The 26,025-nt window shown below is 55.0% G+C and overlaps 2 protein-coding genes and 1 long non-coding RNA gene across 4 annotated transcripts; 2 read left to right on the top strand and 1 right to left on the bottom strand.

The window, feature by feature from the left end:
• The first annotated feature begins 1,902 nt into the window (after positions 1–1,902).
• LOC308578005 (carboxy-terminal kinesin 2-like) lies at positions 1,903–10,125 on the top strand. Of its 2 annotated transcripts, none has more exons than XM_081178308.1 (17): positions 1,903–1,947; positions 2,071–2,208; positions 2,364–2,478; positions 2,557–2,622; positions 3,757–3,798; positions 3,902–4,118; positions 4,210–4,408; positions 5,225–5,371; positions 5,451–5,582; positions 6,234–6,350; positions 6,800–6,973; positions 7,381–7,548; positions 8,721–8,859; positions 9,039–9,178; positions 9,509–9,582; positions 9,774–9,849; positions 10,028–10,125. In XM_081178308.1, exons 1-17 carry the CDS (start codon positions 1,930–1,932, stop codon positions 10,067–10,069), a joined length of 2,004 nt encoding a protein of 667 aa, XP_081034434.1. In that variant the 5' UTR covers positions 1,903–1,929; the 3' UTR covers positions 10,070–10,125. The 2 variants fall into 2 exon arrangements, with proteins under 2 accessions (XP_081034434.1, XP_081034435.1); XM_081178309.1 differs by having other exon boundaries at positions 3,760–3,798.
• Positions 10,126–11,683: 1,558 nt separating this feature from the next.
• On the bottom strand, positions 11,684–13,922 carry LOC308578022. The gene is made up of 2 exons (XR_014003815.1): positions 13,762–13,922; positions 11,684–12,499 (listed from the first exon to the last, which is right to left on the bottom strand). It is a non-coding gene; the product is annotated as an uncharacterized lncRNA (long non-coding RNA).
• Positions 13,923–23,291: 9,369 nt separating this feature from the next.
• Positions 23,292–24,908, top strand: LOC308577985 (zinc finger and BTB domain-containing protein 9-like; the record flags this gene model as incomplete). The annotated part of the gene is given in 2 exon segments (XM_081178299.1): positions 23,292–23,924; positions 23,928–24,908. Coding segments are annotated over 2 exon segments (1,329 nt in total). The 3' UTR covers positions 24,624–24,908.
• Positions 24,909–26,025: the final 1,117 nt, after the last annotated feature.

A 26,025-nucleotide genomic window follows, 5' to 3' on the forward strand; every position in this document is an offset into this window, starting at 1 on the left:
GACAGAGAGCGAGGGGGAGGAATACGAAGGAAAGATGAGTGGGGATGACGACCCGAGATCACCGAGCCTGTCCAGTGAGTCCGAGGATTCCCAGAAGGGAGCGCCAGCGGTCAGAGCAAGGGGGGAAAGCAGGGGGACACCCCAGGAAGAAGGGTCCAGAGAGGGATCAGAGAGCAGCAGTTGGAGATCGGGACCCACGTACCCAGCCGGGAGCAGCGGGGAGAAAGGGGACCAGATATCGGGTTCCGGAGGCTTTCAGAAGGAGGGAGGGCATGAGTCAGGAGTAGTCACGCCCACCTCGGGGAGCGACGAAACGATCAAGAGGAAGGTAGAGAGTTGGGCGCGCGCGCCAAGTTCAAATGTAGCGGAAGCTGGCGCAGTAAGCAGCCCAGAGAGTGAGCCAGGTCCCAAAGCCCGCCGCAAGGAGGCGGAAGGGTCAGAGGTCAGGCGGGCGCTGGTCCGGGTCAGGCGGGCCGAGGCGGGGGAGGGGCGGGGGGGGCGCCCCCTTGCCGGCTTCGCTCTGGGGGTCCCTCTCGCCGCGGGGGGGGGGCGGGGGGGGTCTCAGGGGCGGCGGAGCGGGACCCTCGGCGGCTCCAGCCTCCCGCCGAGCGCCAGTGACGCAGCAGCCGGAGCGGGGGGCCGCCAGGGGGGATGCCGAGGGCCGGGCGGCCCAGCCCCCCCCCAGCGCCCCCACCCGGGCCCGCCACGCCCCCGCCGGGCTGGGGGGGGCAGCGGGGGAAAGACCGTGGCAGCGCCCGGGGGTCCCCCCAATGCCAGGACCCCCCGCCCCCCTCCAAGGGGATCGCCCCGCTGCAGCGTCCCTGTGTGCCCCCCCTGCCTCAGGCCCCCCCGAACCCCCTTCATGGGGGGGAGGGGAAAGGGGCCAGGGTCACTCGGGGTCCCCCCCCTCCAGGCCCCGCCCGACCTGCGCAGAGGGGCAGGCGAGTGTTCAACGGGGGAAGCTGCCCCGGTGGCCAAGGCGCGCTCCGCCGGCCTCCCCCGGGGGGGCCCCTCCCGTTTGTTTATTGATCTCCCTAGACATTGATCTCTCTCCCCCTAGATCTCCCTGGCCCCGCCCCTCCGGCGCAGGCCCCGCCCCCGCCCGCCCCCCCGCCCGCTCCCTGCGCGCCGCGGCCGTTGCCAGGGAGGGGCGGGGCCGCCTGCGGCACGCGCGCGCGCGCACTCACGCTCGCCCTCCCGCCGACGCTCCTTCCGGCGGAGGCGGGCTCGGGCGCCTTCTTGGGCGGCGCGCGTGCGCAGTGCGTGCGCCGAGGAGGGACTTAGGGGCGGAGCCGTGGGCGTAAGACGAAGAGGGCGGGTCCGGCCCGCGCGACGGGCGGCGCGGATTGGTCTCCTCCTCTCGCCGCCTCGCCATTGGCTGCCGGGCGGCGCCGCGGAGGAGGACGGGAGCTAGAGGGAGAAGGGCGGCGAGGCGGAGGCGGAGGGGCGTCGAGCGCGGCGCCGGTGAGGCCTCGGGGCGCGGGCAGAGGGCAGAGGGGCCCCTTCCTCGGGCGGGAGGGAGGGGGGGCCAGCCAAGCCCCAGCAGATCAGGGGGAGGCGGGCTGAGGCCCGCGGGCCGGATCCGGCCCCCGTCGCCTTCTCCCTCCGGCCCGCGGAGGGCCCGGCAATCGGCGCCCTTGGACATGCGCAGAAGGTGTCCTTTCCTTGAAAAGGCATCTCTGGCTTCTTTGCGGGGCAGAGGAATTCGCTCTCTTCCCCCCCTCCCCGTGTAGTCCGGCCCCCCCAGGGCCTGCGGGACAGCGGACCGGCCCCCTGCGGGAAAGGGTTGCTGCCTCCCGGCCCAGAGGCAGCCTATCTCGGTGCTGGGGGCCATTTGGACTAGCCGGGCCTCCTTTGACCTTGCAGGCTGGGCTTCATTTCCTTACTGGCCTCCCACTGGCTTCTCCCCGAAGGCCTTGCCTGGAGCTGATGGATGGTCCACCTCCCGTGAGTCCCTTTCGGGGGTCGGGGGGGCGCCTCTCTCTTGCCTGCCTCGGCCTTCGACTCCCCCCCCCCCCTCCACCCTGCTTCTGAGATTCTTCATTAAATGAACTCAGCGGCCTTCCTCAGTTGCCACTCCGGGAGCAGAAGATGAACTCTGAGGGGAAAAGTTTCCTGCTGCCGAAAGGCCCCTCCCGGCTCCCTGTGTCTGCGCTGCACCTCAAGCGCCCGGCCAGCGATGAGAATGAGCCCCCCAAGGTGGACCGGGTGAGTTCCCAAGCCCCTCCCTTCTGCAGCATGGGGGGGGGGTGCGAATGGGGCGTTGCCATTTCCAGCAGAGAGGGACGTGGAATAGGATCGGTGAGGGGGCATCCAGCCTGGCCCTGGAGAATAACAAGCGGCTGCCCTTTCCTTCCTCCCAGAAACGGGCTCGGGCTCCCCTGGAGCCTACCAAGCAGGGAGGACCTGTGACAGCAGCCCCCTCCGTTCCGAAGCCTCCGCCAGCGGCCCCTGCGCTCCGAGGCCACCGCCAGGCCGGTAAGCTCAGGTCGGGGGGGGCGGGGCAGAACCTGGGGAGCCCTTCTGGACTTTGCTGTAACACCGCTTTCTTGGCAGGGGGGCGCCGCCGCTCGAGCACTCGAACCCGGGGGACTGCGGGTGTGGCAGGGCCGTCCACCACAGGTAGGCAGCGGGCTGCAGAAGCGTCCCTGTTAAGGGTGCCATATCGTACCTGTAAGGAATTGATCATTTAGAGGAGCAGCACCCATCGTGTTATTTTTCAAAAATATTATAAATATTGTTGTATTGATTTCCATTACAGTGGTACCTTGCTTCTCAAACGGCTTAGTTGTTGAACAAATTGGCTCCTGAACGCTGGAAACTTGGAAGTAAGCTTTCCAGTTTGCGAACGTTTTTTAGAAGCTGAACATCCGACACAGCTTCCGAATGAGTGCAGGATGCTCCTGCAGCCAGTCGGAAGCCGTCCCTTGGTTTGCGAATGGTTTCTGGAGTCTTGGACTCCAGGAACGGATGAAGTTTGAGAACCAAGCCACCTCTGTATAAAAAACAATGGCATTGCATAGCTAACCTATGGAACTTCCTCCCACAGGAGGTAGTGATAGCTACTAACTTGGATGGCTTTACAAGAGGATTAAACAGATGCACATCCGAGAGGGCAATCAGTGGCTACTAGCTGTGATGTCTGTGCTCTGCTTCTATGGCTGGAGGCAGAAATTCTTCTGGATACCTGTTGCTGGAAGCCACAAAGGGGGAGAGGGCTCTTGGACTTGAATCCTGCTCTCTGGTTTCCCACAGGAAACTGTTTGGCCACTGAGAACAGGATGCTGGGCTAGACAGGCCCCCTTGGGCCTGATCCAGTTATGTTCTTACAACACCAGGCAGCTATCTTTGCTGGACTCTTTTTGGCACCTGCTGAAGCCATTTTAGTTTTTCCAAGCTGATTCAGATGTGTAGAATGTGGGTTCCCCGTAATCCTGCATCTGGTGCCCCTTTAACTTGTGTGCATTCAGTGTAGGAAACAATATAAAAAGTTTGGAGAGGGGCTGGGAAAAATGCTCTGGCAATCCTGCCCACCATTAAATCCAGCATATTTCAGCTATACGTGATTTTGACTTTAGGCGCAATCCGTGGAAGGGAACCCCCACATATGTTGCTTTAATCTGTCTTGAGTTCCTTGCTGATTTTATGTTTTGAAGTATTACTATTGTTTGGAGATGTTTCATGAAGCAACGGAGGGGAGACAGGGTCCCCTTGGGAATCCTTTCACTGCTTCATGTCTCATTCCTTGTTTCCCAGCAGGATCCCGTCGGACGGTGGCTGCGGCAGCCCCTAAGCCAGGTAAGGCCTAGAGAAGGGAGGGAGGTGCCCCCCCCCCGTGCCATCCTTGAGCCGCCACCGGGTCCCTCACACTGTCCTCTCTCTCTCCCTCTCCCCTTGGCAGCCGCTGCTCCTGCCGCTGCTGGCGGGGGTGAGAAGAAGCGGGCCCCCGGGGACTTGAAGGGGCAAGTGAGCGACTTGCGGGCCAAAGGGGGGACCTACAAGGAGAAGGCCCAGGGGCTGGCCGGGGAGAATGAGGCCCTGAGGCATCAGCTGAGCCAGCTGGAGGGGGAGCTGAAGCAGGCGACGGCCCGCAACCAGCAGCTGGAGGGGCAGAACAGGTGAGCGAGCAGCAGCCTGAGAAGGGCATGGCGGGCTCCGTCTGCTCCTCCTGCAGCAGGACCTGACCTCTGCCCTACCCTCTCTTGGCAGTGCCCTGGCCTTGGAGCTGCAGACCTGCCAAGCGCAGGCCACAGAGAGCCGGCAGAGGGTGGAGCAGCTGGTGAAGCAGGAGCAGCAGCTGGAGGAGACCGTCAAGAGCCAGAGCCAGACGATCCAGGAGCTGGAAACCGCTGGCCGCAAAGCCAGGGAGGCCAAGGAGGATTTGGCTGCCCAGCTGGAGGCCAGAGAGGTGAGGGGGGGGCTGGGGACCCTTCCACCCGCCCTTGAATGGTGCTTGGAATCCCAAGGTGAGGCGAGGAATCCTTGGGACTAGCCAACATCCGCTTGTGACGCCTGCATTCCAGCGGGTTGGACTAGATGTCCCGTAGGTACCCTTCTGATTCCACAATGCCAGACTCAAGATCACAGTTAAGGGTCCTCAGCCCCAGAAAAGAGAGCTAGATACCTTAAAAAATGTTTTTTTAAAAAAATTATTAAATATTTTCAACATATAATACAAACCAAACTAGTTTTAAAAAAGATAATAAGATGAGAGAAAGATGTTGCAAACACTTTTGGAAAACAAGAATTTTTTAATAAAAGATAATAAGAAATACAGAAAAAAGCAATAAAAGGTGGGAAGATAAGGAGAAAAAGAAAGAAAATAAATAAAAATCACAACAGTAATAGTAATAATCGCAATAAAACACAAAATTTTATGTGTCTAGCCCTCTATCATAATTATATCTTAATCTTCAATCCCCCCCATACAGAGAAGTGTATCCCTCTCGGCTCTCGCTGGAAGCGCTTCCCTTCTCCTCAGCCTCACACCCTGTTTCTCACACAAGTCCCTTTTCTATCCATCGCAAGAGGGCCCTAGATATCTGTCTGGGGGAATTGCTAACCTCTGCTGTGTCTGTTCCTGCTGGTGCTTTTCCTTTCCCAGCTGAGGAAGCCTGCATTTGCCGCCTCCTCCCTGAATTGTTGCCTGGCTGAGAGGGCGGGTGGGCGGCTCTGGGTTTGAGGTGGCCCGTCCCTCACTGGCCCTGGGGTTTCTCTGACGCAGGCGGAACTGCGCCTGGCGCAGGAGAGCCTGGCCCGGCGGGCGCAGGAGAATGAGGCGCTGGCAGCACACAAGGCCCAGCTGGAGCAGAAGCAGCACGAGTCGGAGATGGAGCGGCGCTCCCTGCACAACGCCGTCCAGGAGCTGAAGGTGGGCCGGTGGTGGTGGGGGGCTGGCACTGGGGGACCCTTTGTGGGGCTGGGTGCTGACGACTCCCCGCTCCCTCCAGGGCAACATCCGTGTCTTCTGCCGCGTGCGCCCCCTGCTGAGCAGCGAGAAGGAGGCCCAGAAACAGGGGGTGAGCCACCTCCGCTTCCCGCCAGACAACAGCAAGAGCCTGGTCTTATCCAAGGCGGAGGAGGTCAGTCTGGGGGTGGGGGGACAAGGCGGTTGTCGAAGTCTTGGTGGCATCTTGGGCTGTCACAGTTGCCAGGGGACGTCAGGAAGTCTCCACCTGCCGCAAAGCCTGCCGAGAGCCAGTGTGGGGTAGTGCTTAAGAGCGGTGGCCTCGTAATCTGGGGAACCGGGTTCGCATCTCCGCTCCTCCACATGCAGCTGCTGGGTGACCTTGGGCCAGTCGCACTTCTTGAAGTCTCTCAGCCCCACTCACCTCATAGAGTGTTTGTTGTGGGGGAGGAAGGGAAAGGAGAACGTTAGCCACTTTGAGACTCCTTTGGGTAATGATAAAGCGGGATATCAAATCCAAACTCTTCTTCTTCTTCAAATAAGCCAGTGTTGTTCCTGCAATGACCTTTGCAGGAGCAGGAGAAACCCAAATGTTGATGGCCGGCCCAAGGCCAACAGACCCAATGCCAGCTGGAGGATATGTGTGTGTGTGCGAGAGAGAGCATTGTGGCCCCGGGAGAGCTGGCCAAGGGGGAACGCGGCCCCTGTCACCACTTAGTCGGTAGAGGCTCATAATCTCAGAGTTGTGGGTTCAAGTCTTGCTTGGGGGTGGACTAGATGAGCCTCGTGGGTCTTCCAACTCTGCAATTCTTTGATTCTCTGCCAGTCCCACGTTGGCCGGGAGCGAAAAGAGGACATTGTCTATGAGTTCAACTTTGACCAGGTCTTCCCTCCGTCCAGCTCCCAGGAGGAGGTCTTTGAGGAGATCTCTCTGCTTGTGCAGGTAAGGAAAAGCATTTTATTCTGTCAACCACCCTGAAGAGCACATAAATCAATCAAATAAATATATAGAATAAATACATTAAGGGGGGAAGCGGCCCAGTTCTTCTAGTTTGTTATTATGTTGAGCATGGTACAGTCGTATCTTGGCCCTCAAACACCTTGGTACTCGTACACTTTGGCCCCTGAACGCTGAAAACCTGGAAGTAAGTGTTCCAACTCCCCAACATTCTTTGGCAGCCTTAGTTTTTGAACGGACTCGGTTCGACAACCAAGGTGCCACTGTATGATGATGATGATCGTGAGGATGATTCCCCGGCTGATTTGGCTGGTTTGTCCTGTGAGTCGTGGCTGAAGGATGGTCTGGAAATTCCACATAGGGCGGCTCTCCCCCTCCGGGGGCAGGTGGGGTCTGGTGGACGCCAGCCTGACGGCTTCCCTTCCTCCCCGCAGTCGGCCTTGGACGGCTACCACGTCTGCATCTTTGCCTACGGGCAGACGGGGAGCGGCAAGACGTACACCATGGAGGGCCCCGACTGCCAGGACCCTTCCACGGCCGGCATGATCCCCCGCGCAGTGCAGCAGATCTTCAGGAAAGCCCGGGAGATGGAGGCCAAAGGCTGGAAGGTGGGGGCAGAGAGGGAAAGCGGATGCAGGTGTCCAAAGGGGGTGGAGACCCCCGCTGCATTCACTCGCCATGCTGCAATTGCCAGGGGGGTTTCGCACTGGGCTTGGGAGCTCCCAGAGAGGGCGCTGGTGAGAGAGGGCTGCCTCCTTCACCCTCACCCACCCCACAGGATGGTGAGACCGCCAGTGTTTTTCTGCAGGGCCTTCCGTTCAGCCTCACAAGATCCCCTGAACACCCGAGGGCTGGCCTGTCTGAACTCCTGGGCCTCACCTTTGGAAGCCTCCTCTTGGAATAGCCATGCCAGTTGGTCCCCGAGTCTGAGCTGGGAGCGATGTGCTGGCTGGGCACGCGCCACCCCAGCCGCCTTCCCTGGTCTGATCCTGCCCCTCTGCCTGTCTCCTCCCAGTACCATTTCACTGCCAACTTCCTGGAGATCTACAATGAGTCTCTGCGGGACCTGCTGGTGTTGCGCCCTGAGCAGGGCTCTGAGCTGGAGATCCGGCGAGTGAGCCAATGCACGGAGGAGCTGCACGTTCCCAACCTCTGCTACGTCCCCGTTGCTTCGGAGCAAGAGGTACCGCGGTGGGGGGGGGGGCAGCTGTCTGTCTGGGATTTTCCTGGGGGGTTCCAGCGGTGCAGGGGGTCGGGTAGATGACCCTTGGGGGTCCCCTTCCAACACTACTCTTCTCCCGCTCTCTGCACTGTGTCCGGCCACCAGCCTGCTTGCAAGGGGTGGAGGAGAGGCAGAAGCCAGAGAACCAGCCCCATTGTGACCCGTTTTAGGGCCTTGGTCTGGGGACAAGGCAGCCAGAGTGTGTCTGCATCCAAAGCCTCTGAGGGGAGGAGCAGAGGGAGGAATCTGGGGTTGGGCTAGATGACCCTGGGGGCTCCCCTCCGACTGTGCCGTTCTCTGAGAGGCTTCTGCATGAAGGCCTGAGCCATCCTGCCTTTCTGGAGAGCTCAGATCACCTGGGTCTTGGCCCCTCGGCTCCTTATGGGGCTTCTGCCTGCCCTAGAGTTCCCAGAGGAAGAACTCCCCCCCCCCATGCTTCCCTTTCTATTTGCAGGCAATGGTAGAAACTCCAGTGTAGAGGCTAGGCACCAAGCGGCTCCTTAAACCAAGCTTAAACTCACCCAAATGGGATGTCTCGTTGCCATTTTGGGGCCAGGCGTTCTAAAGTCTTATTTTTCAAATGATGGCCTGACTGACTGACTGATTCTCAGTTAAACATCTGGCCAGTTCAGATGACCACCTTGAGCTGGGATTGGGGCAGTCCACATATCTTGGCCTATTCCAACTTCTCTTTCTTAACTGTACATTCAGAATATAAGAATATTCTTTGCAGCTGAGCGTGGGGCAGTGGGGGCAGCGGGGGAGTGAAGTCAGGTGAGAACAAGGAGCTGCCATTGTTCACTGCTCCTGCTCAGGCTGCTGAGAGAAACCGTTTTGGTTCCTGATACTCATTCTGATTGTGTAACGGATAGAATTCTATAGGACGAGGTCCTCGTGTGTGGAAAGAGTCTTGCTCCGAGGATTCCCAGGCTTCCCCTCCAGGCAGTGATGTCCAACGCCATCGGGCGCCCGGGCATCTCAGTCTGGTCGCAAGTAGCCAATAGCCGGGGGGGGGGGAATGTGCCCGGCTAGCCTCTTCACGCTGTTTGCCTGGGGCTGGCTAGGGCCAGAGGATCTCTGGGGTCCCTTCCGACCGCCATTCTCCGCCTCCTGCCCCCCGCTTGCCCCTTCAGGTCCTGAAGCTGCTCCAGAGAGCCAAAGCCAACCGCTCAGTGGCCAAGACGAATCTCAACGAGCGCTCTTCCCGCAGCCACAGCCTCTTCCAGCTGCGCATCGAGGGCCACAACCCCAACCGGGAGCTGCACACCTCCTGTGAGTGTGGCCGGCCCCACGACCCCCTTCGCCGGAGGCCTCTGTCCCTGCCCTGGCCCAGAGGCGCTCCCTTGCTCTCCCTCCTCTTCTAGGCCAGGCCCTCTGTGGGTCCCTGGTCCCCAGCACCCCCCCCCTTCTCCCTCCACCCTCACCCCTCCTTTGTCCCCCCCCCCCCGCAGCCGTGCTGAGCTTGGTGGACCTGGCTGGCAGCGAGCGCCTGGACAGGTCCCTCTCCACCGGCGACCGCCTCAAGGAGACCCAGGCCATCAACAGCAGCCTCTCCAACCTGGGCCTGGTCATCACCGCCCTCAGCAACAAGGTAGGCGGGAGAGGGGGGTCGCGTGTGCCTCCGGGGGGGGGGGAGTCCTGGCCAGCCATGGGGCAGCCCTTTGCAGCCCCACAGCCCGCCTCCCGCAGTGCGCTGGTCTTCTGCGAGGGTGAGGATGTGGCGTCCAGCACTGTCTCACGTGTGGGGTGCCCACCTATCGGGGGCTCTAGAGCTGTGATTCCTTCCAACTCTACAATTCAATCGGGAATGGGACAGCCTCATGATGCTGGCGGAACCGGCCTGCCCTAAGTGGGGAGGAGGGTCCCCACACATTTCCCCCTCCTGCACCCATCCTTGTCCGCTTCCTTTGCCCCCTTGCAGGAGGCCCATGTGCCCTACCGGAACAGCAAGCTGACCTACCTCCTCCAGAACTCCTTAGGCGGCAATTCCAAGATGTGAGTCGGCAAGGAGGGAGTTGATGGCTCCCCCTCCCCTTTGAGGCCTGGTCTGCGCTGTCCTGCCAGGAACGCAGGGGGTTGGGCTAGATGACCCCTTTCAACCCAGAGGTCTCTGACAGGGGGGCCATGCACCCCCCTTGAGGCAGCCTCTGTTTCTCCTCACCCTCTCCTCTGGCCTTTCCCCCCAGGCTGATGTTTGTTAACATCTCGCCCTCGGAGGAGAACTTTGCCGAGTCCCTCAATTCCCTTCGCTTTGCCAGAAAGGTAAGTGGCTGCAGCATCCGGCTGGGGGGGGGCGGGGGTGTCCCTTTCTCTGGGCTGCTTGCAGAATCTCCTCTGCGGAAGGGGCATCCTGACCGCAGCTGGATGGAGGAGGTGGCGGCAGCAGCAGCTGTGGGGACCAGTTTCTGGCCCCCCAAATCTGCCCGGTCTTGCCTTGCAGGTCAATGACTGTGTCATTGGCACAGCATCAAAGCGGAAGTGAGGGCGGCGGAGGCGGCTGGTCTTTCTGCGTCTCGGATAGCGACTCCCATTCTTACTCTTTTGTCTTCTAAAGTCATGATACTTTTTTTGTAATAAATGTTTATATTTCTGCATTTATATTCTGAAATTTTCTTCTTCCACTGCTGAATTTGGCTTTTTCTGCTGTCTTCCTCCGGTGAGCTGCGTGCCCAGGCTCCACTTCAGGGCGTCTCCTCCCTCTCAAGCCTCCCTGCCCTTTCGTTGGCAGCAGTGCAGTGGCCTGTGTGGTGTAGTGGTTAAGAGCAGTGGACTCGTAATCTGGGGAACCGGGTTCATGTCTCCGCTCCTCCACATGCAGCTGCTGGGTGACCTTGGGCCAGTCACCCTTCTCTGAAGTCTCTCAGCCCCACTCACCTCACAGAGGGTTTCTGGTGGGGGAGGAAGGGAAAGGAGATTGTTAGCCACTTTGAGACTCCTTCTGGTAGTGATAAAGCAGGATATCAAATCCAAACTCCTCCTCTTCCTCCCCCTCTTCTTCTTCTTCTTCTTCTTCTTCTTCTTCTTCTTCTTCTTCAGGGGTAAGGGAAATAGGTGGCTTGAGCTTGAGTTTGGCCCTTCTGGAAAGGATCCTGTGGCAACGGGAGGACTTTAACTGTGGCTGAGGCAGGAAAGCCTTGTAGGTAACCGTAAGACCCTTGTGGTCAGAGGAGGCTTCAAGGGCTCTCAGCAACCAACTCTTGCATGATGTGGCTTTGCTAGCAAGGCCAAAACATGCAGAAATGGCCCGCCAGGAAAGATGGGCTACTCCTGTTGAACTCCTTCCTGCAAAAAGCTGCCACAGCACCTCGCCAGAGACTCCTGAACAGGCTATTATGTTCTTATGTACGAAGAGATAAAAGTTTAGCTGTGTTTCAGAGGAGAAAAACATGCTGGTTGTGTCAGGGCTTGTTTGTGAGTTGGGGGGTTCATCCAAGCAAAAATACACACCATAGTAACAAACAACATACTGTTACGGAAGAATCTAGGTGGGAGGCTGCTCAGTCCCCCAACCGGTCGGGCAGAGCCAGAATAAAGGAGGAGTCCAGCCACCAACCGGAGCAAATAGCTGTAGACCAAAGTTTATTGCGCAACAGGGTCAAAGAGGAATTTGGAACCCCGAGGATGGGGTGGCGACTTTTTAAAACTTTCCCACCATATCCCAGAATACAGTTCAAAGGGGAGGGGTTAACCTTGGCAAACATGTCCAGACAAGTCCTTGGTACAACATCAGCATAAGCAGACATGTCAGGGCAAGACCCAGGTGTTAGATTAGCATAGGCAAACACTTCTGAAGTCCCACCACCCAAAGTAAAACAGAACTTCCTTTGCATGTCTGGCCCCTTGGCAAGTTTGGGGATGGGATTAGGCTCTCCTTGGTATGTAGCCTTTTTAATCCATGGGTAGGAAAAATTGTTGCACCCGAGCAGAGACAAAAGGAGCCAAACGACACCAAGGGGTTAATCCAGAGAAAGAGTGTTTTATTCTGCCATGGGGGGGGGGGCAGAGGCACCTGTGTGATTCAGTTCACAAAAGACAGGCCGCAGCAAAAAGTATTTTACATCAGGTTTTTATCCTGTTCTCCAAAGCCCCTCCTTCCCTCTCCCCCTTCACAGATTCTTACATAGAAATGTTGCTTTTCGTTCTCTGACTCTGTTCCCGGAAGTATGTTGCAAGTCAATGTACCAGGACAAGGTTATCTTGGATCTGGGAAGCGAAAGGCTTTACTGTTCTCAGCTGTAGGTTTGTTACAGCGTTTTTGTTACAGAGAGGACTGCTTAGCTCATGCTTTTTGTCTTAGAGGAAAATGCAGTTTTAAAATGCGTACGCCGAGGCCTGGCTGGGGGGGGGGAATTCACAAACAGTTTTTAGGGCTTTCTGGGGTAACCCTAACTACCCCTTCATTCCACACCTCTCAATTTTGGGCAGCCTCCAAGGCTCGTCCCAGGAAGGCACAGGCTGATATACTCGGGTCAGAGCTATAATCTGGGGGCGAAGCATGCGTGAAATCATATTGCGTGTCATTGTATGCAAGCATTGCAGCAGGCAAGGTACAGAAAAGCAAAAAATTAGCAAGATGAACAGTGGGCCAAGCAGCAGCAAAAACAGGCCTTTTACCCATCCTAGGTTTGGCAACCAGTCAAGCCATGACATGTCCCATCCCTCCCAGGTTTCGGTAGGAATATGGGCCACTGTTTCAAGTCCTGCTGCCAAATTGCGAATGGCTTCACCATGATCAGAGATGTTAAAGCAACAGGCCCCACCCGTGAGATTTAACGCTGCACAAAAGCCGCCATATTGCGCCAGGAGAAAGTCCAACGCTAAGCGGACTGAGAGAAACGCGTGTCTCATCCAATTGCGTGGCAATTAACCTAAGGGCCGTGGCTGTTGTGTTAGCAACAATCTCTACCACTGCCTGTGTAGCACCCTGCTTGTGGTTAACGCTTAGCTGGAATGAAATATTCAACGCAGCAATAGAGAAATTAAAATAATTATTTATTTGTCAGACAAATAAATGAGAGGCACAGTGGTATATGGTTACCAAGCTCTGGCCTGGCTCCTGCCATTATGGCCAGCCCTTATATTCCCTTAATCCAGCCCCCTTTGCTCCTCCTTTGGCTGCCTCTGTCCAATCAGCCTGGTTGGATTTCCTATTGGCTGATTGCTAGAACCAATCACAAAAAGATACACCCATATCCTCCTGTCCTTATATGGAGGACAAAGAGCTATATATTGTTACATCTATAAATGACAAATAAGTAGTAATATATCTTACATGTGTCTCAACAAGGAATCTTAATTACCAGCTCACCTCTTGCCCTCCTTGCCCTATTGCCTTCTAAAACAAATGGTTAATCTTAAATTTTTATCTTAAACATATGTCAAGGATCTTGAGTTTCACATCAACATTGAAAGATATCCTTCATTTGAAGGTTCCTAAACAAATGTCTGACAGCTAATATATCAGGACAGCCCAGATGGCGTCTCTTTGTCTAGCAAGAGGGCTGGGCTGGTGTCTGACTTAATTCCAGGATAAATACAACTCTTTACAACTATATGAAATAAGAATCTAGCATTTCTAAATCCTTTGCATAATTACATTTAAGCCAATATATTTAATACACAACACAGATAGCCTCTTAAAAGGAATAAGGCCTTTTTAAAGTAGAGAGAGAAAGAAAAAAGAACTCAGTTTAAAACAGTTTCAGAAGAAGCCTCCCCCCCTTCAGCAAGCTGCTTTTCCCATTATCTCTTCCCAACATTTATTGCCCTCAGTTTAAGAAAGAAAAAAGACTTCCCAGCTAGATGCTTCTCCATTTGGTCTTGGCCTTTTTAACCTTAGAAGATCTGGCTCATTTTACTGGGAGGCACATTGGCATCATTTTACTATTTACTCATTCCTAATCATGTTTATCTCTGCCTTTTTTATCTTCTATAACATGTAGGGTCAGTGTCCTTACTCTCAGTCTGTAATTTCAGCTTTTACGACTTTGAGATTTGTTTTCTGCTATCAATCAAAAGGGGCCCCTTTGTCTAAGAGGAAGAAAACACTGTCAGTATTTTCTTAAGCAGCTAGCCTTCTTGCCTGGCATGAAACTTTTGAAAATCTAAGCCCTCTTTAATATACAAGTCCTGATCAAACATTAATAAAATGCAGGCTTATGCCTGATGCCTCACCTGGAGTCTGATTACGCGGTTCAAGTTCTAGATCAGCCCCCTTGCCCCAGAGATTTTCTCTCCCCGATTCCATGAGGCTGGAGAATAATGGGCCAGTATCCTTTCTGGAGGCCACTGATTTTTGCCCCAATTCTGGGAACTCCCACCTGCAATTGTTGCCAGGTCAGTCAAAACGCCTCCTTCTAGGGAGTGCAGAGGCAATCTGGTCAGGAATCCACATGGGGGGGTATTAAGTAGGCTGGAAAACAGACCCCGTACCATCCTCTTGGGAGGGCATAGAATCATAGAAGAGTTGGAAGAGACCACAAGGGCCATCGAGTCCAACCCCCTGCCAAGCAGGAAACACCATCAGAGCACTCCTGACATATGGTTGTCAAGCCTCTGCTTAAAGACCTCCAAAGTAGGAGACTCCACCACACTCCTTGGCAGCAAATTCCACTGTCGAACAGCTCTTACTGTCAGGAAGTTCTTCCTAATGTTGAGGTGGAATCTTCTTTCTTGTAGTTTGGATCCATTGCTCCGTGTCCGCTTCTCTGGAGCAGCAGAAAACAACCTTTCTCCCTCCTCTATGTGACATCCTTTTATATATTTGAACATGGCTATCATATCACCCCTTAACCTCCTCTTCTTCAGGCTAAACACGCCCAGCTCCCTTAGCCGTTCCTCATAAGGCATCGTTTCCAGGCCTTTGACCATTTTGGTTGCCCTCCTCTGGACACGTTCCAGTTTGTCAGTGTCCTTCTTGAATTGTGGTGCCCAGAACTGGACACAGTACTCCAGGTGTGGTCTGACCAGAGCAGAATACAGTGGCACTATTACTTCCCTTGATCTAGATGCTATACTCCTATTGATGCAGCCCAGAATTGCATTGGCTTTTTTAGCTGCCGCGTCACACTGTTGGCTCATGTCAAGTTTGTGGTCCACCAAGACTCCTAGATCCTTTTCACATGTACTGCTCTCAAGCCAGGTGTCACCCATCTTGTATTTGTGCTTCTCATTTCTTTTGCCCAAGTGCAATACTTTACATTTCTCCCTGTTAAAATTCATTTTGTTTGTTTTGGCCCAGTTCTCTAATTTGTCAAGGTCGTTTTGAAGTGTGATCCTGTCCTCTGGGGTGTTAGCCACCCCTCCCAGTTTGGTGTCATCTGCAAATTTGATCAGGATGCCCTTGATAGGCCTTCCTGCCACACACCCAGTAAACGTCCTGACCATGGGCAGATATGGTGCCTGTTAGCAAGCGGGCCAGGCATGCAGTCAAATTGGAACCAGAAAAAGTTCCTGTCTCGGACTCAGGCATGTTTGTTGGGGCTGGGAAGGTACGATCACAGTGGGAAGTGCCCACATAGGTCTGAGCGTCACTGGCGTCATTCGATTTGTTGACACAAAGGCAGCCAGTGATCCGGTGAACCAGGAAAGGGACAGAATGATTCCATAAAGAAGAATGGTTGCCCAGAGGCTGGAAGGCAACAAGTGGAGTTGTGACCAAGGACTCATTCCAAGGCACAGGGAGGAGTGGCATTCCTCCCAGAGCATCTACAGGGGCCAGGGTGCAGACGGCACAATTGGTCCAATTCGCAGAGAACGCAACCATCTCGGCAACCTGAACCCACTTATTATTTGTGTGGTGGGCCCCCCACGATTGAAGCAGTTGTCTGGTCAGTGTGAGTGGTATTGGCATTTCTAAGGTCAAAGGCAACAAAAATACCAGCACGGGTACCAACAGTCGTATCTGAGCCATTTTATGCACGGGGAGGGGCTTAGGTAAGTGCCAGAGAGCGGGCTGGGGTGTAATTACGCTGAAAGAAAAGACCCACTAGACACCCTCCTCTGCAGGGGTGGCGTAAAGCAAACCAGGCCCAGGTACCTTCAATAAAGTTCAGTTATGCAAAAGGAAAGGAAAGAAAATGTCCCCTTTCAATCCACGCTGGTTGCAGGAGCTGGAGTGCAGTCTGGAGCACGTCTGGAAATGGTGAGTCGAAGCGGCTCTTGTTGATGCGGTGTAACAGTCCAATCCGAGAAGGCCTTCTTTACACGGGTATGATGTATCCAAGGAGCTATGCCGGAGACTTTAACAGCCGTGGGAGTAGAAAGTAAGACGATGTGTGGTCCTTTCCAACAGGGCTGGAGCGGCGTCTGGGCCCAATCACGTATCCAGACCTCATCACCCGGTAAAAACGAATGGAGGGGCTCAACCAAGGAGCAAGGCGTCCTGGCAAATTGCCACCTGTTGAGAGAAGAAAACACACGCGAGAGAGACTGCAAATAGTTTTCAATATGCATATCATGAGTTGAATGTGGAGATATCATTTGCACATAAGGCAGGGGCCTAGCAAACATTAATTCAAAAGGACTCAGATGAATATGCTTAGCGGGAATACTTCGAACGCGAAGCAATGCGAGAGGCAACATGCTAACCCAATTTTAGTTCGTTTCTTGGGTTAGTTTTGACAGCTGGTTTTTCAAAGTCCTATTCATACGTTCAACTTTCCCAGAGCTTTGAGGCCTGTAGGCTGTGTGAAGTTTCCAGCTTCCACCCTTCCTGTGTAAGTGCAGACAGCCACTAAGAGATCATGGTATAAGCCACACCTGGGCAGTTCAGTGAAATCAATAATTAAGTCCTCCATGGGAGCTGTCCCTTGATGTTGAATTCCGGAAGGAGGTAAGGGTCCTGTTCTGGGATTCTTTTTCTGGCAGAGAACACAACGCCTCCAGGCCTCAGACGCTAACCTTGGATCTATAGTAACTGCTCCCAAGATCTTTGGCCAGAGCATCGGGCCCCACGTGACAGGAGTCGTGGTACCGACGCACAACTTGGGGGGCTAGGGACTCTGCCACCCATAGGCAGTTGTCAGGTGTAAGATACCATCCCTCATCAGTAGTTGCCAACTTCTCAGCTTCTGCCACTTGTCGCTCCTGTGTGGTGTATGGTGGTCTAAGGCTAGTATCCACAATCTTCTCTGGTATCAGGGATCCCAGGAAGAGAGCAGGTGCCTCTTGTCTAGCTGCTTGTTTAGCTGTTTTGTCGGCTAGGCGATTGCCCCTGGCCGCATCACTTAGTCCAGTTTGATGTCCATAACAATGTATCACAGCCACTTGGCTGGGAGCCCATACTGCAGTTAAAAGATCCATAAGGGCTTGGGGGTGCTGCACCTGGCTCCCCTTTGACGTGAGCATGCCACGCTCCTTCCAAAGTGCTCTGTGGGCATGCAGGGTAAGAAAAGCATATTTTGAGTCAGTATATATATTAATGTCTATGCCTTCAGCCAACTGTAGTGCAAGCTGAGCGGATGAAGAAGGGGGAAGTGGGGAGGCTTCAATGATTTCCCCTTCCAGGGCTACTACAGCGTACCCCGCTTTTCGTTGGCCTCCCTCCAGAAAGCTGCTACCATCCACAAACCAGGAAGGCCAGGCAGGATTTGGCATGTCCTTCAAATCAGGTGTACTAGAATAAACTTCATCCATCACCTGTAAACAATCAGCTCAGCAATTGTCACCTCTGGGCACTTCCTGGAGTCCCTTTTCCAAGGGCAAAATAGCGTTGGAATAGAGGAAAATGGCAAAGGAGTTGATTTTATGATTTTTTAAAGCTAGGTAACTTACCTAAGCTGTCAAGTTGAAAGAATACATTCAGGCATAATATTTGTAACATTTAACAACTTTAAAGATGTGCCCCCCCCATAATTTTCATAAGAATATGTCCAGCCAATATGTCCATCCTATGTCAATAACAAATTGTCGCTGTTTTTTGGTTGAATATATGGTATATGGACCTAAGAGGTATCTAACGCCATTTGCACATAACATTTGCCGCAACCCTGTAATAGGAATTTTATGCTCTTAAATATATGATAATGTTCATAAGTGTACCAACCAAGCACATATATAGATCAGCACAGGAAGACACGCCTGGAACCTTTTTGGTTCCTAAACTGAGCAAATGTTTTCTCTGCAAGGTCAAACCGGAAAAGCCTCCCCATTGTCTTTTCCTTCACAAATCCTGTCTTAAGGGTATGTCTGTGTTTGAATAGGGTGTCAGCCTGTGACCTGGCCCAGGAACTAAGTATTTATCATTACAAAAGACTGGCCAGGCTCCCCAGGCAATCCAATCAAGGAACCTGCCAGACAGGAGATAAACAAAAAAGGGAGAAAAACAATATTAAAAATTCTATTTTGGACTGCCTTGTCTGTGATGTAGGTGTGATGTATCTGAGGGGTGGTCTTAGGTTACACCCCTTCTGTGATGTATGTATGATGTTCCAGGGGGTGGTCTTGGTCTACAGGGTGGCAATTTCAAAAGTCTTTATAAGGCCTTGCGCACCATTGTTCTGGGTCCTTCCTCTCTCCTGCAAGTGAGGGGAGCACCCTGTTGCAACAGTTCAATCAAGGCCAAGCCTACAGGCTGCTGTTTTGCTCCAAGTAATCCTAGTTGGTGTCTTTGTTTTCGTCCAAGGGAGCCCTCGGATTTTTCCGCTAACACCCCAGAGTCAAAATAAAAAAATTCCTTCCAGTAGCACCTTAAAGACCAACTAAGTTAGTTAATAATAATAATAATAATAATAAATTTTATTTATATCCCGCCCTCCCCAGCCACAGCCGGGCTCAGGGCGGCTAACAACAATCAAATAATAATCACACAATCTAAAAATATTTCATTATAAAAATTAATTAAATCAAATTGATGGCAACCAATTAAGCAGAATTATGTGCAGGTTGCCAGAGGAGGGAGTCAGGCTGCGCCCTGACCAAAGGCCTGGCGGAACAACTCTGTCTTGCAGGCCCTGCGGAAAGATGTCAGGTCCCGCAGGGCCCTAGTCTCTTTTGACAGAGCATTCCACCAGGTTGGAGCTGCAGCCGAGAAGGCCCTGGCTCTAGTTGAGGCCAGCCTAACCTCTCTGAGGCCTGGGACCTTGAGGATGTTATTATTTGCAGACCGTAGGTTTCTCTGTGGGGCATACCAGGAGAGGCGGTCCCGTAGGTACGAGGGTCCTAGGCCGTATAGGGCTTTAAAGGTTAAAACCAGCACCTTAAACCTGATCCTGTACTCCACCGGGAGCCAGTGCAGCTGGTATAATACCGGATGAATGTGGTCTCGCAGCGAAGACCCCATAAGGAGTCTCGCCGCGGCATTCTGCACCCGCTGGAGTTTCTGGGTCAGTCTCAAGGGCAGCCCCACGTAGAGCGAGTTACAATAATCCAGTCTGGAGGTGACCGTCGCATGGATCACCGTGGCTAGGTCAGGACGAGAGAGATAAGGGGCCAACTGCTTAGCTTGGCGGAGATGAAAAAATGCCGCCTTTGTTATAGCTGTAATCTGCGACTCCATAGAAAGGGAGGTATCGAAGATTACACCCAAACTCTTAACGGCCGGTGCTGGCACTAATTGCACCCCCGCAAGAGATGGGAGTTGCCCCCTCGATCCCATATCGTCCCGCCCCAGCCAGAGGACCTCTGTCTTCGAAGGATTTAACTTCAACCGGCTCCCACGTAACCATCCAGCCACAGCTTCCAGACATCTGGTCAGTGTGTCTGGGGCCGAGTCAGGATGGCCATCCATCAACAGATAGAGTTGGGTGTCATCAGCATACTGATGGCAACCCAGCCCAAAACTCCGGACAAGCTGGGCGAGGGGGCGCATAAAGATGTTAAAAAGCATCGGGGAGAGAATTGCACCCTGAGGCACTCCACACACCAAGGAGTGGCGTGATGACAATTCCCCCCCAAGCGCCACCCTCTGTCCCCGACCAGAGAGAAACGAGCGCAGCCATTGAAGGACTGTGCCCTGGATCCCCACGTCGGCAAGGCGGTGGTCCAGGAGTTCGTGATCGACCATGTCAAAGGCTGCTGACAGATCTAGAAGAATCAGCAGCCCTGACCCGCCTCGATCCAGCTGCCTGCGGAGATCATCTGTTAGGGCGACCAGAGCCGTCTCGGTCCCATGACCAGCGCGGAAGCCGGACTGGAATGGGTCCAGAGCAGATGTTTCATCCAGAAACCTACCAAGCTGTTCAGCAACCGCTCTCTCAATCACCTTACCCAGGAATGGAAGATTCGAGACCGGGCGGTAATTGGATAGATCTGAGGGATCTAATGATGTTTTCTTTAAGAGCGGACGCACCACCGCCTCCTTCAGTTCCCCTGGGAATATCCCGGTGCCAAGGGACAAATTGATGATATCCCCCAGGGGGCCCCGCACCTCGTCTGGACACGCTCTAATCAGCCATGACGGGCACGGGTCAAGAGGACAGGTGGTGGGCTTTCCAGCTTGGAGGAATCTGTCCACATCAGCTGGAGATATCCGGTCAAAGTGGTCCAATACTGGACCCGAGGACAGTCGAGGGGCCTCCAGTTCCTTTATTGTATCCAAATTGGCAGGGAGGTCATGGCGGAGCAACAGGACCTTCTCCGCAAAAAAGCTCGCAAATGCCTCACAGCTGTGTGTCAGATTGTTATTTAAATTTGGCTGTCCTTCAAGGGACGTTAAAGACCGAATTATACTAAATAATTGCGCCGGGCGAGAGCTAGCGGATGCAATGGAGGCCGAGAAGTAAGACTTCTTAGCAGCCTTCACTGCCATCTCATAGGTTTTCATAAAAACCCTATAAGATGTTCTTGAGGCTCCGTCACGGGCACCCCGCCATACTCGCTCTAGCCGTCTGAGGTCCCGCTTCATTTTCCGAAGCTCCTCGGTAAACCAGGGAGCCCGGTTTCTGCGGGGTCGCAGAGGGCGCTTAGGTGCGATCTCATCGATGGCTGCCAGGAGCTGGGTATTCCAGCCCTCAACAAGCTCAGTCAATGAGTCGCCAGGGGGAGCAAGGTCCCGCAAGGCTTGACGGAATCTATCCGGGTCCATCAGCCTCCGCGGGCGAGCCCAAATCGGCTCGCCACCTAAGCAGGGTGGGGGTGGAAAGTCAATCCTGGCTTTCAGAGCGTAGTGATCAGACCATGGCACCTTCATCGAAGGAGACATGATCACATCTATACCGGCGCCAAAGATCAAATCCAGCGTGTGGCCTGCTTGATGTGTGGGGCCCGAAACAAACTGGGAGAGCCCTAGTGTCGCCATGGAAGACACCAGGTCCAGAGCCTGTGAGGAGGGAGTGGCATCAGCGTGGAAGTTGAAGTCTCCCAATACCAATAGGTTAGGGAACTCCAAGGCCCAGCCGGCCACCGCCTCCAGCAGGCCTGACAGGGTGGCTGCTGGTGCGCTAGGTGGCCGGTACACCAGCCAGACAGCCAAGCTCTCCTCGGAGCCCCACACTAGGCCAACACATTCAATGCCGGGGATCGATGGCGATGGTAGAGCCCTGAAAGAACAATCTTCCCGGATTAATACTGCCACCCCTCCCCCCCGGCCCACAGTCCGTGACTGGTGGAGGACGGAGAAACCCGGGGGCGCCATCTCTCGTAAGGTAACAGTTACCCCTTCGCGCACCCAGGTCTCCGTCACACAAGCCAGGTCAACTCCCTGCGAGATAAAGAAATCTCGCAGGGTAGCGGTTTTGTTGCCTATAGACCTGGCATTGCACAACACCAGTGAAGGAGGTGAGTAATCCTTGCTCACCCTACCCTCGTCTCTCGGGATGGGGCGCAGATTGGAAGGGGTACGAGCGTATCCATATCTCGATCCCCTTCGCCTATAACATCTGCCCCCACCGCCATACCTCCCTCGCCCCTCCACGGTCGCAATCCCAAGCCTCATACTAACCTCCATTTACAAATAGAAAACAAAACAACCAAAACAATTATGCCCAAACAAAACCAATCCCCGCCCCACTCAGTGTCCAACCCCAAAAACAAAGCAAAATGGAACAAACAAAAATACATAAATAAAAACCACCATTCACGGTGGTACAACAAGTAAACAATAAAAGCACCTTTAAAACACCTTAAAATATATAAAAACATCTTTAACATTTGCAGCAGATAATGAAATAATATAATATTATAAAAAACAACAACCCCCATTTAAGGTGCTGCAAATTAAAAGCAATTAAAACATTTAAAACTATTTTGTCCATTGCTGCCGGTAGCTGCTCTGTCCTCTAAACTGTGATGGTAGTGCAGGCCCCGCCCCCTAGGCCGGATGGAGTTGGCAGAAAGGGAGCGGTCCTCCCAACACTCACGCAAGCAGCAGCACCAGCAGTCGTGTCCCGGAGGCCTCTTCTTGGTATGAGCTTTCGTGTGCATGCACACTTCTTCAGATACACTGTATGTATGTGTGTGTGTGTGTGTGTGTGTGTGTGTGTATGTATGTATGTACAGTATGTGTGTATCTGAAGAAGTGTGCATGCACACGAAAGCTCATACCAAGAACTAACTTAGTTGGTCTTTAAGGTGCTACTGGAAGTAAATAGTGGAAATCTCAGGAAAGAAAGGGGGGGAGCATATAGGCACATGAAGTGGCAGAGATTCCCCTTGAAAGATGGGGCGAGAAGAGAGAAGCCAAGAGAGCCCCAAAGGCGCCTCCGTCTCTGATAGGCAGGGTGCTTTTATTATTCATATTATTACAGTGGAACCTCGGTTGTGGAACGCCTCCATTGTCGGGCGTACACTCCTGAATTAAAAAAAACACATTCAGATCTCAGGGTGTTTCACACCATAATATACAAGAGGAAAACAAGTCAATAAGTAAACAGCAAAAGAAGACCCCTCCCCTTATTCTATTCTGGACTCTCCTCCTGCCCCGTCCTGCTCCAGTGGCTGGAGAGATCCTGGAGCTTCACCGGAGGCCAGGCAGCAGCAGCAGCAGCAGCTGAGGAGCGTAGAAATGTCGGGTCAGAAGGGACCCTGAAGGTTATCTAGGGGGCTGGACAAGATTTTATTACTTATGTGCCTCCCATCTGACAGGGTTGCCCCAGCCACTCTGGGCGGCTTGCAGTAAAATATTTTAAAAGATGACCCTCGAGGTCCCTACCAATTCCTCTCTCTGTGTAAATTATTGAATGTGCCTACATGCCATTTTTTGTTTACTGAAAGCTCAAAGCAGCTTACTTTAACAGAAATAAACAAATCACATTGTTCCAAATCACAGAACACAATTAGGAGCACTGTGAAATATCAGCAACAGTGCTGTAAAACAGACAAATGAACCCACAAATCAGCACTAGAAAATGAACAGACTCAAGGAGGCTCCAAAATTTGTCCAGCCAGAAGCCTCCGAAAGAGAAATATGATTTCTGTCAAACAGGGAACTCCTGGCCAAACTTGTGGCTTCCCGTGGCCACCTACAGAAGGCAGCGTTCCCAAAGGGGGGCATCACAATGTTGTTTTATGGTTTTTTATCCCAACACCTTGTATCATCAGGAATCCCTGGTGGGCGGCTGCCCAGGCTTCTGAGACAAGGCAGCAGCAGAGGAGAGAGAAAGGTTTGGAAAGGAGCCCAGCCCCCTGCAATACAGTTGATAAAGCAAGCCTCTTGTGGGGGTTGGGCTAGATGACCCTTGGGCTCCCTCCCGCCTGGCCTGCGGAGCCCCCTGTGCCCTCTCCTCCCCCCTTGGCCCCTCACCCTCTCCCTCCTCCTTGCAGCGGCCATGGAGCCCGAGACGCGCAGCGTGCAGATTGAGTTCCCTCACTACGCCGCCGTCCTGCTGGAGTCGCTCAACAAGCACCGGCTGGAGGGCAAGTTCTGCGACATCGCCATCCACGTCCAGGGCCGCGTCTTCCAGGCGCACAAGAGCGTCCTGGCCGCCTCCTCGCCCTACTTCCACGACAAGCTGCTCCTGCACGACACCAACTGCATCGTGCTGCCCGGCGTCATCGAGCCGGACGCCTTCGAGAACCTCCTGCAGCTCATCTACTCGGGGCGCCTCAGGCTGCTGCTGGAGGCCCTGCCCAGCCACCTCCTGGTGGCCAGCGGGCTCCAGATGTGGCAGGTGGTGGACCAGTGCTCAGGCATCCTCAAGGAGCTGGAGGGCGGCGCCTGCCGGCCTTGGTCCAGCCGCGCCAGCGAGAGCCAGTCGCCCAGCAGCAGCAACTACTTTGGCTCCAGGGACGAGGCTGAAGCCGAGGCTCCTGGGCGGCGGCGGCGCACCTGCCCCGACGGCGAGGTCCTGAAGATCCGCGTGCCGCCTGACGAGGAGGAGGACGAGGAGGAGGAGGATGAGGAGCACCAGGCGCAGATCTGCAGCGGCTCCACCGACGGGCCGGCCAAGGCCGAGGAGAGCTGAGTCAAGGAGCCGCCCTTTGCCTCGGCCCACGAGGCCCCCAAGGTCTTCTACATCAAGCAGGAGCGCTTTGACGCTGAGGAGGCGGCCGCCTCGGCCTCGGTGCTGGGCGGATCCGGCAGCAGCTCGTGCCTGTCGGAGGCTGGCTTCTTCAAGTCTCTGGGCAGGCCGCTGGCCGTGTCGGGGCTGTGCCCGGCCGAGATCCAGGAGAGCGGCGAGGTCAGCTACCTGCTCCCTGGCGCCCCGGCGGCATCCTCGTCCAGCGGCCCTGGCGGCGGCTTCTCGACAAAGGCGGACTCGGTGGCCTTCCCCGAGAGTTCGTGGAAGCCCGTGGACCTCCATGGCAACGAGATCCTGGCGCACGCCGTGCACGGGCAGGTGGTTCACGCGCCCGTCAAGCTGATGTCTGCGCCCGACGGCAAGAAGTTTGGCTGCCTGTGCGGGAAGCGCTTTGCGGTCAAGCCCAAGCGGGACCGCCACATCATGCTGACCTTCAGCCTGCGCCCCTTTGGCTGCTCCGTCTGCAACAAGAAGTTCAAGCTGAAGCACCACCTGACCGAGCACATGAAGACGCACGGCGGCAACCTGTACGCCTGCGAGGACTGCGGGCGCAAGTTCCGCGTCCAGAGCTGCTTCCTCAAGCACAAGGAGATCTGCAAGGGGCAGGGCTGGGCCACCGCCTGCTGGACCTACAAGTAGAAGCAGGAGGGAGAGGCCCACCCAGAGATGGATGGAGGGATGGGAATCCCTGTGGACCCTCTTGGGGGCACGGAGGCGGGTTTGGGGGTCAGGGGGCCAGAGTACGTGTGGTGGGCAGGGCACCTCCCCCTGTGCTGGGGGGCGATGGCATAGACACGCCCAAAGACCCCCCTTCGCCAGCCCCGCCACTTTGGGGATCAGGCTGGCGTGAAAGGCAGGGAGCGAAGGGTTAAGCCCCAGGTGATGGGGAGGGGGGCTCCGTCAAGAGGGCTCTCCCCTTCCTGGACAGTCCCCCCTTCCCAGGCATGTAAGCTGTGGGGCCTTGTACAGGCCTGCTCTTCCTGCCCCACCTTCTTGGGGGGGAGTCCCTGCTGCCCCCAGGTGGCGTCTGCGCACCCCCCACTTCTCTGCCTCTGTCTGGACACCATTTAAAATCTAATTCAATGCACAATTTTGAAATCGACATTAAAACCCCGCCATTCACACAAACTGGCTGCTGGATGAGGACGTGGAAAGCTGCTCTCGTTCAGCCCCTCCAACGGCTCCAGGGGGGAGACGGGGGGCTGAGAGAGGCCTCCCCGGCTGCTGCCCTCCCTGGTCTTCCGGTGGACTGGCTCTGGACATGGAGGCTCCACTGTGGCCTTGCCCTGCTCTTCCTCTTCCTCCCTCACATCCATTTTGGTTGTTGGCCTGCACACGGCCCTGTGCCCCCCGGCCTCGCTGTGCCCCAAAGCGCGTCTGTCCCAGATCCCTGGGGCCCCTGGCGGCAACCCTCCCCGCTGTTCTGCCCTCTTATGATTTCCCCAGGTAAGAATGAGCTGCCCTGCCTTTCTGGACGCTGCTTCTGAGAGGACCTGGGCAGGGGAAGGGCTTGGTGGGCAGAGGAGCCCCTCGGGTTCCTCCTGCTGCCGGCCCAGGGGTCTGGCCCTTGGGGCTGCAGGGAGGGCAGCCGGCAGCCAGGGGGTCTCCAGCGCCCTTTTCCCAGAAGAGCTGGCAGGCTGCAGGTGCCCCACATGCCCCACAGCTGTGTGCAGAAGGACAGGAGGGAGAGGGGCTGTCTCAGGGGGAAGCGCAGGACTGTAGTGTGGCAGCAGGCGCTCAGTCCCCAGCATCTCCAGGCCACAGGTCCAAAATCCAGCAGAGCTGCTGCCAGCCAGTGTCAGCAGCCCTGGGTTCACCAGACCCAATGGCCTTGACTTTGTCTAGGGTGGCTTCTCCCCCCCCCCCTCCGTTCATAAGCTGGGATAACTCAGTGGAGCGCGAGATTCTTGGGTTCGAGTCCCACGTTGGTCAAAGAAGGATCTTGGGCTGGGCTGGGCTGCGTGACTCTGATGGTCCCTTCTGACTCTGGGATACTATGCTAACTTCCAAAGCTTCCCAGAACTGCAGAGGGGGAAACAGA

This window comes from Podarcis bocagei (assembly GCF_964188305.1).
Source record: "Podarcis bocagei genome assembly, chromosome: W".
NCBI classification, from domain to species: domain Eukaryota; kingdom Metazoa; phylum Chordata; class Lepidosauria; order Squamata; family Lacertidae; genus Podarcis; species Podarcis bocagei.

What these genes read in the sequence shown, in the direction of transcription:
- LOC308578005 (XM_081178308.1), top strand. An exon ending in GGCAGGGCCGTCCACCACAG is followed by an intron (nt 2,623 to 3,756) that starts GTAGGCAGCGGG and finishes CTTGTTTCCCAG; the next exon opens with CAGGATCCCGTCGGACGGTG. An exon ending in CCCAGCTGGAGGCCAGAGAG is followed by an intron (nt 4,409 to 5,224) that starts GTGAGGGGGGGG and finishes TCTCTGACGCAG; the next exon opens with GCGGAACTGCGCCTGGCGCA.